General features: G+C 37.2%; 1 protein-coding gene across 50 annotated transcripts in view; it reads left to right on the forward strand.

Moving 5' to 3' along the window:
* LOC139147099 (uncharacterized) overlaps window positions 1-15,607 on the forward strand; it is a 137,390-nt gene extending 121,783 nt beyond the window's left edge. For 42 of the 50 annotated variants that reach the window (XR_011555643.1, XM_070717996.1, XM_070717973.1 and 39 more), the window contains 11 exons: window positions 71-1,125; window positions 4,398-4,556; window positions 5,104-5,286; window positions 5,804-5,923; window positions 6,696-6,857; window positions 9,141-9,256; window positions 9,606-9,680; window positions 9,986-10,178; window positions 10,574-10,694; window positions 12,047-12,184; window positions 13,144-15,607. Coding sequence is in view for 41 of the 50 variants with exons in the window: in XM_070717996.1 (XP_070574097.1) it covers window positions 71-1,125; window positions 4,398-4,556; window positions 5,104-5,286; window positions 5,804-5,923; window positions 6,696-6,857; window positions 9,141-9,256; window positions 9,606-9,680; window positions 9,986-10,178; window positions 10,574-10,694; window positions 12,047-12,184; window positions 13,144-13,226 (2,405 nt within the window). In the remaining 9 variants the exon portion in view is untranslated. Of the gene's footprint in view, window positions 1-70; window positions 1,126-4,397; window positions 4,557-5,103; window positions 5,287-5,803; window positions 5,924-6,695; window positions 6,858-9,140; window positions 9,257-9,605; window positions 9,681-9,985; window positions 10,179-10,573; window positions 10,695-12,046; window positions 12,185-13,143 lie in introns of those variants that run through there. The other 8 variants (XR_011555636.1, XR_011555637.1, XR_011555638.1 and 5 more) reach the window with 2 other exon arrangements.
* Window positions 15,608-16,482: the final 875 nt, after the last annotated feature.

The raw sequence follows: 16,482 nt of genomic DNA on the forward strand, positions 1-16,482 counted from the left end.
GACTTTCTTCACAGACATTGATTTATATTTGTTTGTTTATTGTTTAATTATTTATTTATTTATTTTGTAGCATTTACAAAAGGTGTTCCGCCACCAAGTTCAACTGTTGACCCAAGAAGAAGGCCAATTATGAATTCTGATTTCAGTGCACAACTTGAAAAACCAGAATTGGAAAGAATGGAACAGGAAAGATCAGAGAGAATAGGTGACAGTTCACAAGATCAAGTCTTGTCAAATAACAAAAGATTATTCCTAGCTATGATGGGATCAAAGATGAAAAGTGTGGATGATGAGGAGGACTTACCAAAAGAGGCAAGACCACTCCCAACAAGGAGAATTTCACAGTGTTTGTCAGCTACAGAGTCACTAGGTGATAGGATAGAGAATTTACAAAGCAGTACAGGAGAAGTTACACGTACAGTTCAAGACAACATTGACAATGCAGGGGCAGTAATGAACGCACAGGAACGGTTGAGTCAAAGCACTGTTGATGAAAGTGGTGACAAAGGACCTCTTGGTCCAACAGGAGATAGAACTGGTGTTATTGGACAAGCTATTGAAGGACTGCATAGTGTTGGAAAGTCACCTACATGTAGTGATTCTGAGCAACATAAAGCTGCAGCACCACCAAAGAGAGAAGTAGATGAACGCTGGGATCAACTCCTGGCTTCTACAAACAGAGCACTTAAGATTAAAGACTTAGATTTTACGGATCTTGCTGCATCTGATGATGAAGATGTACTTGAACCTAAAGTAACAGCTGTTGATTCTGCGACTGTTGGTGGTATTCCTCCACCTCCTCCACCTCCTCCACTTGGTGGACCTCCCCCTCCACCTCCTGCTCCCCCTGCACCCCCTCATTTGTTTGGTGTCCCTCCTCCTCCGCCATTATTTGGAATGACTGCCTTGGATGGAAAGGTGCCAGGCAAACCATCTGATGGCACACTCAAGAAATCTAAAAAGACTTTGAAACTATTCTGGAAGGAAGTGAGAAATAACTCTCCTTTTATGAGTCAGAAAAGTCCAGTAAAAACAACAATTTGGAATACACTAGATCCTGTTGAACTTGACACAACTAAATTAGAACATCTCTTTGAATCTAGAACCAAGGAGCTTTCATTTAAGGTAAGTGAATAGATAATATCTATCAGTACACACTTTACAGTCTCTTGATCACTGGTCTTTGGAGTTCAAAAATGATAAAAAAGCTGAAACATTAGGAGGAATATGAAACCATGAATTATAATGTGTAAGTACAAACGTATTCTCTGATATCCAAGAATCACAAGTTAAAGTACATGTATATTTCATGACTGTACATTTATAAATTGCCACATTATTAATCCTTCCAATATTTCCAGATAGATGTTGGTGTATTTTTAGTAGAGTAAGCTTAGAAATGAAAATCTTCATCCAAACTTGCTCTTTTCTACAGCAAAGCAAAAGTTAATTAAATGAGAGGCTTTGTTTATTTCTGAAATTGATACACTGATGCTGCCATAATGCAGTAACTTGATTTGCCAGAGTTGATGCATGTTATCAAATAATTCAAAATAAATATTAACCAACACAACATACTATGTGTTTGTTTTTGCCAACATCAGGATCTTACACAGGTAATATTATGGTGGTTCAGTGTTTTCTTGTAAAAACAGTTCTAGTTGTAATGCTTTTATTTTGCAAAAAAAGCTTCTTTTCATTCAGTAATGTCAAGTTTACTATGTAAAGGCAAGCTGCAAGATAATTCTTCAGCGTAGCTAAACATCACCTTGTAGCTTATAAGATCAATGTTGCTGTTATGTCCATGTTAATATAGATGTTAATTGCTTGACACATTGCCCTTGTCTTAGACAAAGTCACTGTCTTTTGATTTGCGTCATGTGGCTGTATGTTTCATTTTAAAAGTCAACAAAAAATTTACAATGCGCTATCTGTCAGAACCTCATCCATCAGTGCTGATAGATCTTGTGTCTCAATATTTTGATGATGTATAATCTTGTATATATCAGAAGTGACAATAATGAAGTATTTTCTTGTTACGTTGGCAAATAAGCTGAGATTACAATCGTGATGATAAATCACTTGGTATTTATTTCTTCCAGCAGAATACAGATAAACCACTTCTCAACTGAAACAAAATTTGCAAAACAAAATGATGACTTTGTGCAAAAATTCTGCTCAGCTTGATAATACAAATTTTAAATAGATTGTTGATATTGTGGTATGACAATGAAATTGGGCTGATGGACAATGAAATCGGACTTGTGTCTGACTTTGTTCATTGTGTCAACTGAAAATTTCCATGCCGACTCTCATGTATTTTTATTCACTGATGTAAAATGGGGCTTTCAAGTGTATTTTATAAACATATTAGAATCAACAGTATTGTAATGGACTGGCAAAGTAAAAACCATCAGATTGCAGCACAACATTGCTGTTTAGTTGCCCTGTCAGATTGCAGCACAACATTGCTGTTTAGTTGCCCTGTCAGATTGCAGCACAACATTGCTGTGTTGTTGCCCTGTCAGATTGCAGCACAACATTGCTGTGTAGTTGCCCTGTCAGATTGCAGCACAACATTGCTGTGTTGTTGCCCTGTCAGATTGCAGCACAACATTGCTGTGTAGTTGCCCTGTCAGATTGCAGCACAACATTGCTGTGTTGTTGCCCAAGCTGTCAGATTGCAGCACAACATTGCTGTGTTGTTGCCCTGTCAGATTGCAGCACAACATTGCTGTGTTGTTGCCCTAGCTGTCAGATTGCAGCACAATATTGCTGTGTAGTTGCCCTGTCAGATTGCAGCACAACATTGCTGTGGTGCCCTGTCAGATTTCAGCACAACATTGCTGTGTAGTTGCCCTGTCAGATTGCAGCACAACATTGCTGTGTTGTTGCCCTAGCTGTCAGATTGCAGCACAACATTGCTGTGTAGTTGCCCTGTCAGATTGCAGCACAACATTGCTGTGTTGTTGCCCTAGCTGTCAGATTGCAGCACAACATTGCTGTGTAGTTGCCCTGTCAGATTGCAGCACAACATTGCTGTGTAGTTGCCCTGTCAGATTGCAGCACAACATTGCTGTGTTGTTGCCCGAGCTGTCAGATTTCAGCACAACATTGCTGTGTAGTTGCCCTGTCAGATTGCAGCACAACATTGCTGTGTTGTTGCCCTGTCAGATTGCAGCACAACATTGCTGTGTAGTTGCCCTGTCAGATTGCAGCACAACATTGCTGTGTTGTTGCCCTAGCTGTTAGATTGCAGCACAACATTGCTGTGTTGTTGCCCTGTCAGATTGCAGCACAACATTGCTGTGTAGTTGCCCTGTCAGATTGCAACACAACATTCCTTTGTTGTTGCTCTTTCATACTCTGTAAGTGCTGCCTTTCCGTACACATCTATATTCATTTGCATCATTTGGCAAATTTGATTTCTAAGTGTCAGCAGAGATTGATGTCAACAAAGACATCAGTAAAACATTAATGTTGTCCATGCACAATTTTTAACAATGTAAATAAACTATCACTGCTGTGCTTATTTATGCCAAAATACTTTCAAAATCATGAAAATGTGACCAATTTAAAATTTGCAAGACAACTATGAGTTATAGTTTGCCATTTCTCAGAAAGTAACACTCATTTATGGAGTGTTGTTTTTGGTTATCCTGTCAGTTACATTCCTTCCCAGATCAAAAAGTCATTGTAATCTCTGTGGTTACTGTTCACAGCCCTAGATTACATTTGCAATGCTTTTATATGTCAAGTGTATTCATGTTGTAAAACGTGCCATTGTGTCGCTGTTATACAATGTACATGTAGTTCTCCCAGAATCCTACCTTTACCTTTATCTAGTTTAAGGACAGTCTCACATTATCACAGCAGATTTATTCATTTGGTTTGGCAGGATTTTGATCTCCATTCAATCATTATATGTGACTGTTCCGCTTATTTTGCACACCAAAATAACTACCAAAATAAATATACATCTTCAGTGCACCTTTCAATACTGCTGTACCATTTCAAATACAAAACACCAATAAAGGAGAGTAACTAACATTGTGACTTATATTTGATATACTGTACTTGCAGTTGTAACCATCACGACTCTGATGTAATCTTCATTTTTGAAGACGGTACACCAGTACTAGTATTCAGTGGCTGTATTGAAACTGTTTGTGATAACCATACTTTGCTGTATTGAACTTTGTTCGGTGGAAGAAGGTTTGATCATAGACCATAGAAAAGGGTCTATAGTTTGATTTGAACAAATGAATAAATTTACTGAACATGTACGACAATCTGAGAAGGTCCTGTACATCTCATAAATTTTACAAAACTTGTATTGCAATCTGAGACAGTCCCTTACAAATTTGCCTTTTCATCTTAATACTTGATTCTGTCAGAAAATGGAAGAAGCAACACAGAAGAAAGAAGTAACGGTCTTAGATGCCAAAAGATCCAATGCTATAAACATTGGAATGACTGTGTTACCAAGTATTAGAACTATTAAACCTGCCATCCTCAATATGGACAGCGTTGCAATGAACAGAGAAGCTATAGAGGTAACTATTGTATCCAACTACAGTTTAAAACATATCTATTCTTGCTGTGAATACTTTCACTGACAAAAACATGTAAAATGTCTAGTGTTCATGATCATTCTTACCAATGACTATGCCTGTTGTTGCAAAATGGCTACATTTAAGGTAGAACGCACCTCGGGGACAGACATTCGGGCTCTCAAACTTTTACAATTCTCTTCTGATATACAACATATGGGGGTTCATTTTAAAGCTCTTGGTAAAAGAAAACTTTCTACCAGCTTAGTTTTTCGAAATTTGAAAATTTTCATTTTTCTCCATAGAGTTAACACAGGGATGGCGGCCATTTTGAATTTCTAATATCGGTAAATCTTGGGTAATTTATTTCTCTAGTACCAAAATTTGCACGGTGACCCCCAATTTTTATTCTTGATTTTGAAAGAGAATGATTGAAAGATTCCTTGAGGAAAGTTAGAGCAAAAGTTGAAGTCTTTCACTTTCGAGGTGCATACTACCTTAAAATGGTCTGACATCTAAAAATTGACAATGACATGTAATTACTTCACAGAAAATTCTTACCATGATGCCAACAGATGAAGAAAAAAGCAAAATTAAAGAGGCATCACTTGCTAATCCAGATTTACCGTTAGGAACTGCAGAACAATTTTTAATTACATTAGGATCAATTAGTGAGCTGAATGCACGTCTGAATCTGTGGATGTTTAAGTTGGACTATGACAGCATGGAACAGGTCAGTGGACACATTGGACTTCCTCTTTTTTAACATTCATATCAACCAAAGTTTTCCAGCTTTCTCAACAATTTTGTACATCAATCTTTCGTACTTAGTTTATAACAAAACAGAAATTATTTGCCTGGCTAAAATCAAATTGGTCAGTGTTTGTATGATAATTGTCAAACAGGTTTCATATTATTACCTGCATCATGATGTTTTCACAGCCATTGTTCATCGTTTTTCAGTTAATGATGGAATTTTTTTATCACTGAGACTTTCTAGACCCAGCATAAATCCAACGTTTATCTATAGTGCTTTGTTTATTATCAGTTAATAAATTTATATGGGAGCCTAACTGCATAATGTGTAGAGAGAAAAGTTTTTTATTCGTGTAAGGATGTTTGTTTGGTCAGAACTTTGTCATATTTCAGCACAGTTTATGTTTTACTTGTTGTTCAATGTATTGAATCTAATAGATATCTTATTTCTCTGAAAAGTGATTTTGTACGTGTTGTGTTTTGTTGTTGTTCAGGAGGTTGCTGAGCCTCTGATGGATTTGAAGAAAGGTATGGAAGACCTGAAAGAGAATAAAACTTTTAGAAGAATACTGTCGATGCTGCTTGCTATTGGAAATTTCTTAAATGATGCACAGGTAATGTCAATATTGAGTGCTTTGTTTCATATCAATAATTGTACATTGGTACAATGGTTCACTGTATTCAGTACATCTAATGCTCAGTATTGGCAAGGAAGAGCATTTCAACCTGGTCACTTTGGTCTCAGAGAATATAACTTATCAGTGTCAACACAGACCGTATACACATACACAATGGAACACACTGAAGCTGTCTTCCTCTCATTGAAGATCTTGGCTATGGCTATAATCTGTTACACCAAAAGTTCAAGTAGACCACTGTACAAGCAAAACCACAGCAAAACATAGTTAGGACTGTGTACTGCTGTTTATCCACATGTATTTGTTTGCACCGCCATGATATGGAATCTCCAACGTCTGATTTCCAAAGATCACTGTGATAATCAGAGTGTGACATTTTATTCTTCTGTAGGCCCAGAAAGGTTTTGTTATCATAAGACAAGTTGTATTCAAAGTGACGGGAAGACATAGATTTTGTTGTTAACCAATGTGTATACATGTACATACTCTCTTGTCAAGCACAAAAGTAAAAGTAATTGTATTCACTGAGACCTAAACTGATTCCCATCGCCAGTAGTTGTATCACTAGTGTTCCTTGGTACAGGTTGTATGTGTTGTTGTGATTATCAAATCTGCAATGAGTTCTTCACTCTCTGGTTATAATAAATATTCAAAACAAAAGGTTAACTACTTGAAAATTATGAGTGCACTTCCAATAAGTTGGTAAATGTCATCAAACTGAATCAATCGTTTTGATTTGTATTGACAGCACAAGGGTTTCCAGCTAGATTATCTTGCCAAAGTACCCGAAGTGAAGGACACAGTCAGGAAACAAAGTTTGTTGTATCATTTGTGTATAATGATGATGGAGAAGTTCCCAGAAAGCAGTGACTTGTACTCAGAAATTGGTCCTATCACCAGGTGCAGTAAGGTGAGTCCAGTGTGGCCGGTTTGTTCAATAGATGATAGCTGACAGTGTGGCAGGTCTGTTCAATAGATGATAGCTGACAGTGTGGCAGGTCTGTTCAATAGATGATAGCTGACAGTGTGGCAGGTCTGTTCAATAGATGATAGCTGCCAGTGTGGCAGGTCTGTTCAATAGATGATAGCTGCCAGTGTGGCAGGTCTGTTCAATAGATGATAGCTGACAGTGTGGCAGGTCTGTTCAATAGATGATAGCTGACAGTGTGGCAGGTCTGTTCAATAGATGATAGCTGCCAGTGTGGCTAGTCTGTTCAATAGATGATAGCTGACAGTGTGGCAGGTCTGTTCAATAATGATAGCTGCCAGTGTGGCTAGTCTGTTCAATAGATGATAGCTGACAGTGTGGCAGGTCTGTTCAATAGATGATAGCTGCCAGTGTGGCAGGTCTGTTCAATAGATGATAGCTGACAGTGTGGCAGGTCTGTTCAATAGATGATAGCTGCCAGTGTGGCAGGTCTGTTCAATAGATGATAGCTGCCAGTGTGGCAGGTCTGTTCGATAGATGATAGCTTACAGTGTGGCAGATCTGTTCAATAGATGATAGCTGACAGTGTGGCAGATCTGTTCAATAGATGATAGCTGCCAGTGTGGCTAGTCTGTTCAATAGATGATAGCTGACAGTGTGGCAGGTCTGTTCAATAGATGATAGCTGCCAGTGTGGCAGGTCTGTTCAATAGATGATAGCTGACAGTGTGGCAGGTCTGTTCAATAGATGATAGCTGACAGTGTGGCAGGTCTGTTCAATAGATGATAGCTGACAGTGTGGCAGGTCTGTTCAATAGATGATAGCTGCCAGTGTGGCAGGTCTGTTCAATAGATGATAGCTGACAGTGTGGCAGGTCTGTTCAATAGATGATAGCTGACAGTGTGGCAGGTCTGTTCAATAGATGATAGCTGCCAGTGTGGCTAGTCTGTTCAATAGATGATAGCTGACAGTGTGGCAGGTCTGTTCAATAGATGATAGCTGCCAGTGTGGCTAGTCTGTTCAATAGATGATAGCTGACAGTGTGGCAGGTCTGTTCAATAGATGATAGCTGCCAGTGTGGCAGGTCTGTTCAATAGATGATAGCAGACAGTGTGGCAGGTCTGTTCAATAGATGATAGCTGCCAGTGTGGCAGGTCTGTTCAATAGATGATAGCTGACAGTGTGGCAGGTCTGTTCAATAGATGATAGCTGACAGTGTGGCAGGTCTGTTCAATAGATGATAGCTGCCAGTGTGGCAGGTCTGTTCAATAGATGATAGCTGACAGTGTGGCAGGTCTGTTCAATAGATGATAGCTTACAGTGTGGCAGGTCTGTTCAATAGATGATAGCTGCCAGTGTGGCTAGTCTGTTCAATAGATGATAGCTGACAGTGTGGCAGATCTGTTCAATAGATGATAGCTGCCAGTGTGGCAGGTCTGTTCAATAGATGATAGCTGCCAGTGTGGCAGGTCTGTTCAATAGATGATAGCTGACAGTGTGGCAGGTCTGTTCAATAGATGATAGCTGCCAGTGTGGCAGGTCTGTTCAATAGATGATAGCTGCCAGTGTGGCAGGTCTGTTCAATAGATGATAGCTGCCAGTGTGGCAGGTCTGTTCAATAGATGATAGCTGCCAGTGTGGCTAGTCTGTTCAATCGATGATAGCTGCCAGTGTGGCAGGTCTGTTCAATCGATGATAGCTGACAGTGTGGCAGGTCTTTCAATAGATGATAGCTGACAGTGTGGCAGGTCTGTTCAATAGATGATAGCTGACAGTGTGGCAGGTCTGTTCAATAGATGATAGCTGACAGTGTGGCAGGTCTGTTCAATAGATGATAGCTGCCAGTGTGGCAGGTCTGTTCAATCGATGATAGCTGCAGTGAAGAAATAAACAATTGCATTATCTGTGTGTAACAGTATGAAGAGTAATTTAATCAAATACAATTCATTGTTTTGTAACAGAGGGAAAAATTGTGTATTACTGATCAGAATAGTTCGGAGACATGTAAAGAAATTATGTATAAATTAGTGAAAAATGTGCCGGATTTTCCGTGGCTCTCATTCCTCCTTCACAATATTTGCATTATGGAATGCAAAGATACAATGTTCTAGTTTGCACCGTTGCATGTCAAAAATTTTATTTATAATATGATATGGATGACGTTTTCACTTATATTAGCAATATAGATACGTTGTATCAGAAATCATGTGGGATTATATTTTTTTGGAAATGCAAATTCAAAATGTTGTCTTTCTTTGATTCCAGGTTGAATTTGACCAAATATCTGAGAACCTAACAACAATGGAAAAAAGATGCAAAGAATCATGGGAACATTTGAAAGCAATAGCAAAACATGACAGCCATTCAGAACTCCGATTTAGGTCAGTAGCTCTGTGCAGTTATGCAGATTATATGTCTCATGGTAAATTATCTGTATAGGATTACTTAACAGGATTCATATGTTCATATTATGTTCATCTGTACTGCAATGTGCAAGTTTGGTCATGGTACAGGCCATTCTTCAACTTTGGGTCATGTTTGAGACCTTATATTACTTTTGAGATTTGATCTTTGTCTTGTTTTCTATTCACTTCAAACTTAAATCAACATACAGACATAACAGCAAGTCTATTGGTGGAATGAAAGGGTTTAGGCACTGAATGAAACATTTCATGAAAAGTCCTTTGAAATTGACAGTGCTAACAAATTTTTGTTTTCTATAAATATTAGATTGCAGAGTTTCTTGGGAGACTGTGCAGAGAGAATTATTGTTTTGAAAACTGTTCATAGGAGAGTCATCAACAGGTAATGAAGTCTTTAGATTATCCCATAGTACAACCATTGGCATAATGTACCGCTATTACATAAGTATACACTGTAAAGCTTTCTGTACCTGTTTTATATTACTGCAACAAGTTCATGCAAATCATGGACAATAAAAATTGTTACGGCAATCAAACTTTTGACAACACAACATTTGTCGTATATGTGTGATTACTCTCAGCATTATCTATTTTTTAGTGCTTTCACAAAATTTTTTGTAATCAATAATGGTCAGTATTGATGAATAAATTCAATAATGTAAGATTTTATGAATTCTTAATGCACAGGTTTCACAAATTGCTGCTGTACATGGGTATGACTCCACAGGCCATTAAGGAAGTGAAAATTGGCCAGTTCTGTCGAATTATTAGTGAGTTTGCCCTGGAGTACAGGACAGTTCGAGAGAGAGCTTTGGATGTACAGAAAAAGAAAGCCAACCAAAGAGAGAGGAACAAGACCAGAGGCAAGCTTATCAGTGATGTAAGTCAATTATTTAGTTATTTTGTTATGTTGTTAGGGATTTATAATATATTTGAAAGCTTTGTTTGTTTTATGTCATTGTTTGAAGGATTGTCACCCAAATTATATTCCTTCCAGACTTTCTGTCAATCAGTGCTTATATTTTGACCTGAAAAATTATAACTTTCAGTAATCTTCAAAACAAAAAACACATTAACACATTCAAAAAAGTGAAATCACTCATAAGTTGTTGTAATACTTCCCTCTTCCATTCAGGATATGATGCGTGAGATTTTATTACAGTAAATTGTTAGTTTACGTGTGAATGGTGTCAGAGAAGACATCTACAGCTTGTTGTACCTATCTTTGCCTTGTGAGTTTTGACCTCTGTGACCTTTTGCCTTTGTTTCATGTAGACCAAGAATTTCAGTAAAGTACAAGACAAGGATGATCATGATAAATTGAAGAAGCTGTTAAAGAACACAGGCACAGCTCCTGGTGATGAACACCTTGGAAGAAGCAGAAGTCGAGCTCAGGGTATGTTTAGTATGCTAACTATTGTCTTATTCTGGTCATGCTACAACCATAAAGACATGATGCCATACATTATTCAACTCTTTCCTGTGATGAGGATAGTTTTAAGAATAAACTAGATGAGAGCTGTATTTCATTATTGTTCCAGAGATCCATCCATGCACCCATGCCTCTTGAAATCTAATTATGACTACAAGCCTTTTCACAGGGATTCGTTCAATATATGATCGTTTATTGTAATGCGGGGTTTTCTCTCAACTGCACAATTGCGCATATTGTGCATTTTCGAGCCATTGTCTGCCCTGAAACAGTTACTGACAGCACGGAAATCACACACAAAATACAGCAAGCAAAGATGTCAATATATATGAGGGTGACTCAAGCACATAGTGAAGCGACCTGTGAATTTGCTGTTGTTTCTTGTCATAATACTCTCACATTGAAAAGAATAGCCAAAGGTGTAGTTGTGGTTCAGTCTCCATCGATATCAGTGCAATTTTATGTTCATGTTTTGATAGCGGTAAAATTTGAAAGCAGAACTTGAAACACTCTATCAATGATGTAATTATGGAATATTCCAGCGTAAGCATTGTGTAGGCATGCTGCAGTGACGATCAATCTTGATCGCAGTGAACACAAGAGTTTGATTGGCGTCCAGGAGGGATACTTTTGATATTTTCATACGGGGGTGTTCCGCCCAAGTAGAAAACATCAACCCATGTATATTCCGAAAATATGACCCATTGTTAGGGATTTGCTTGACAAATTTGAGGAATTTTCACCTTTATCCTGTTGCATGTGAATGCTTTTTCCTAAAGTATGGGACATTTCTTTTCTGTCGACCCATGCTTAGGGTTTTTTGGATGAAAAATCAACCCATGTTTAGGGATTTTTTGTGAAAAAGTGACCCATTGAGGTGGCATATACCATGTGCCCTTTCTGTGGGAGTACCCCAGGAGAGCAGCACATATTTTCGTGGAGTTGTACCCCCAAATTCAGACCAAATCATGTCCAAGCGAACAAATACGTCAAATTCTGAGTCAGGGAAACCTGTGAGTGACAAATCAATAGAAGATGGAGAGCAGCCCAGCTCATCACAAGCTGAAAAACATCATGATGTAGATTTTAGTAGTATATGGGTGCTGCATGCGACATAGTCGACGCAACTGAACTGGATGACGATCGTAATGATATTGGGGAAGCACTTCCTAGGAAGGCAAAATCAACATCAACAGTGACTGCCCCCTAAAGTATCAAGTCTGCCCCTAATTTTGATGAGTGGGGTGCAAAGTGCCACTTTCAATGAACATGCAGAGAAAACACTGGTAATGTCATGTGTTTTTTTCACATATCAGGACATTATGCAGGGACTCCAGATGATGATGATGCTCCCGATGAAATGATGGAATTACTTGTAAAATCTGCCACAGCACCAAGTAATAGACACACTCCAAGGGAAAGGAAAAGAGCCAGACAAAGTAACAGGAAGTCATGTGAGTTTGGTATCCCTTGCCTCTTAGTATCCCTTGCCTCTTAGTATCCCTTGCCTCTTAGTATCCCTTGCCTCTTAGTATCCCTTGCCTCTTAGTATCCCTTACCTCTTAGTATCCCTTGCCTCTTAGTATCCCTTGCCTCTTAGTATCCCTTGCCTCTTAGTATCCCTTGCCTCTTTATCCCTTGTCTCTCAGTCTCTCTTGTCTCTTAGTCTCCCTTGTCTCTCAGTCTCCCTTGGCTCTCAGTCTACGTCTTTGAGTATCCTTTGTTACTCAGTCTCCCATGTCACTCAGTCTTCCTTGTCTCTGACTATCCCTTGTCTCTGACTATCCCATGTCACTCAGTCTTCCTTGTCTCTGACTATCCCTTGTCTCTCAGTCTTTCTTGTCTCTGACTATCCCTTGTCTCTGACTATCCCTTGGCTCTGTGTATCTCTTGTCTCTGAGTGTACTTTGGCTCTGACATTGCCCTTTCTTCAGTTCTAAGTATCCCTTGTCTCTGAGTATCCTTAGACATATCTCTGTGAAAGTCAGACTTGTCCCTTGTAGCCTGTCCAGTCAGGGAACTTCATCTACAACTATCATGTCATTTTGGTCATTTTTGGCAGTCAGCCAAACTTGTGTATTTATTCATTAAATACAATTTACAAATCCATCTAAGAAATAGAATGACATAATGCAATGATGGTTCTAGCTTCACTTTGTAGATTTTGACAGAAAATTTTACCTACCAAGATGAAATTTTAGTAAATATATTCTCTTTGACAACATCTGCCTGACCACTGTTTGGTGTAAGACAAACACATTTAAATTGAGTACATGTATATCATCATCATCATATTAAATTACATCTTATGTTGAAACGCTCTCAATGACAATCAAGATTACATTGATTTATAGGAAACTGTTACATTCTGCTGCTGTTGTTAAAAATGCTACTTTGTCATTTTGTAAAACAGTGAGGAGAACTTTGAAGAGTGGATTGACACCAGAAGAAAAACAAGCATTGGGAATGGGTTCAAGAACTGAAGTCAGAGTCTAATGTCTAGGGATAGATATCCTGTATGGAGACACTGCTTGCCTGGAAGAAAGAGCAACGATCCAAGGACACAGGTGGCAGATCAAGGAATAGAGAATGGGTGGAAACCCAATGAAAGGATGGAACAGAATGACATAAAGTTTTATCATTTACAACATTGAAAACTTCAAACGCAGAAACCATGCAAGTGCTGCATCAGGATCAGATGTGTTGTCAAGCTATCAATATGCCAGTAAAGCTGTATTCTGTGTAATTTTTAAATGTCTTTGTAGTGCACAAACCAAAATGTATAAAAATGGTACAACTTTTGTAAGCTTTAATATAAAAATTATGATAACCTAAAATATAAAGCCATAACAGGAGGTAAATTTAAAATATTGAATTGAATAGAATAGTGTATGTGATACCTTGTCTGATCAAGTTCTGTCCTACACTGTTGTGTTTTTATGTGCTTTGTACATTATACTGATTTGAATTTTGATGTTTAGCATTCATTTTATATCTCAGTTCTAGTTTTGCAGGTGTCCAGAATAATGCTGTCAGTGTCTTTGTTTTTAAAGAGTCCAACCCTTCTAGCAATCTTCACTGTTTCTACAGACACTCAAATGATACCATTAACAGTTTGCTCAATCAGTAATATGTCAACATTTTCAGTTATGCTCTCTGCATTGGAGTTTGTTAGACATTTTTGCATTGTCTGTTGTATTTGAAACTGCATTGTAATTTGAAAACAAAGTATTACTGTTGTTGCACGTGTAATCCTAGGCATGATCAGATTGTAGCTGAGTAGCACTGTTTTGCTGTAAAGTCTTTTAGAAAACTAGAATGACCCAGAGAGTTGGTAGGAATACATGTATGCAACTACTACTGTATCACAATCCAACAGATGCATCAATGAAATTCAATACTGGTGCCCATAGCAGTTTGTCAAAGATTGACATTCAGAAACTAAACCAGTTTGTCAGGTTGCAACAAACTTCACATGAAATTTGTAACATTTCTGGTCAATATGTAAACAAAGTCCATACCTATAAGCAGTACTTTATAAAAATATCAGATTTTGCCGTAACACTGACTGCCCCTGATATTGCATATAATTAAATTACTCCATAATTTGCAAAATAGGCAAAATTTCAGTTACATATAGCACACCACACTTTGATTCGCAAATATTTTATTGAGTTAGTTACCAAAATATATCGGCATTATTAGCCAAAATGTTTTTAAAAAGAGGAAGAGTTCCCTTCATGCTGTTTTAATAAATTACACAGTCTTCTGTACATTGTACTGTATAAACAAACAAACAAGTAAGGGTCGTAGAATTTTTAGAACCAAATTATTTATTATAGAGATGGTTATAGATTTCTTTGTTGACAGTGTTCTCGTGAGATTGTAAAAAAAAGTACCTGCTCTATTTTAAAGAAAAGTTTTATTTGCTTGATAAGATAATTTAAGAAACTGGTGCAGTTTGCCTGTTGGGTGAAAGCAGATTTACTTGAAATAGCCAGCTTATTTTTTATTTTATTTTCACTTTCATTTTCTTTGATTTTGTAAATGCTTGCATTTAAGCTTTTAGTTATTTCATTTTTTGTTTTAATCTTTTTTTTAGCAGAGGAAAATGTTCATCAATAAAGATGTGATATAGACAAGAAACTTCATGTAATTGTGTCTACTTGCTCTCTTACAATGAAATCTTTTGCCTTCTTCATTTACTGTTTCTTCTGTATTTTTGATGTTGATTGTCTTTCTATCTGATCTTTAAGAGACTTGTCTTCAGTTCAATTTTCACCAGTTTTCTGTAACAAATGTCTGTCTTCATTCAATGAAAAAAGTGATTGGTTTTAACTGGTCTCCCTATGCTGATGCTCTTTGTATAAAATGCCGTATGATCAACATTCATCATCCATATCTATGCAATTTACTGTGTAATTCCTGATTAAAAATACTTCTTAAATTCTACATTATACAACTATAAAATCACACAACCTTCAGATATACCTGACTTACATAACTGAGTCAGTTTTTCAAGCAATCGTAGCAGGTCAGAGACCAGAAAAATCACTCACATTTTTCTAAGTACAGTAATTGCCCAACTTCATTGACAAGTCGAATATTTGCCCAAAACATTCTGCATCTCTCAGCTCAAATCTCTCCATGAATTTCTCTATCCAGCTACCTGATAAACTACTAAATTTTGGTCACTTGTATAAAATACATGAATAGTCACGTTTCCCATATTTTCGTAGTTTACAAAAGCAAAGATACACGATTCAGTTTATGTCATAGCATTAATTCTTGGTTGCTGTATCTCAATTTTTCACACTCTCTCCTTTTTCATCTCTCTTTTCTTTGAATTTACACAAAATAAACTTGTTTAATCATAACCCTTCCAGCTGTTAAGTACATATGTCACCCAACCCAGATGCCTTCATACTGGTTGATTGTGTCAATGCCAATGCATCTATATATATATATATATATATATATATATATATATATATATATATATATATATATATATATATATATATATATATATATATATATATATATATATATATATATATATATATATATATATATATTATATATATAGAGAGAGAGAGTTATATATGGAGTGATGAACTTCACATCACCAGCTCCATCCCCAGGGATTTTTATCAAACACCAATTGACCACAGTACTTTTCTGTGTTTGTTGTGTGAATCCTCATACATTTGTATATAGACCTACTGGATTACTAAAGATTATCATTTTGGGTTTGATGGTAAACACTACATATTATAGCCCAAACAAGGGATTATGTGTCAAAGGTTAGATGAAATGACCATTAGGATGGGGGTCTGAGAAGGGCAAATGGTCTCCTGACATGAGGGTACATAGCCCCTTGTTTTGGTCATTAATTTCTTTATTACATGCCTCTTTGACATAGTTTCATTCCGAATTTTAGTTTTCTTTGTATATGATAATCATATGCTTTATTTCCATGATGGCTAAAATCAATCAAAACTTAGAACATTTTTAATCATTGAGCAGCACACTGATACATCTAATACACTATTATGTGGTTTATCAATTTTTACACAAAAAATCTGCATTTCCTATGTAACATGTAATTTGATTATTTTTAGATCCCAAAGCTATCAAGCTGAAAATAGTTCAGGGTCTCTTTCAGTCAAATGATGATTGGCCTGCTAATTCATCAACCAGTTACTGTTGAACTCCATGGGGCACGTGACGTTTGGTATATGAGGCATGT

Source organism: Ptychodera flava, chromosome 13 (assembly GCF_041260155.1).
Source record: "Ptychodera flava strain L36383 chromosome 13, AS_Pfla_20210202, whole genome shotgun sequence".
NCBI lineage: Eukaryota > Metazoa > Hemichordata > Enteropneusta > Ptychoderidae > Ptychodera > Ptychodera flava.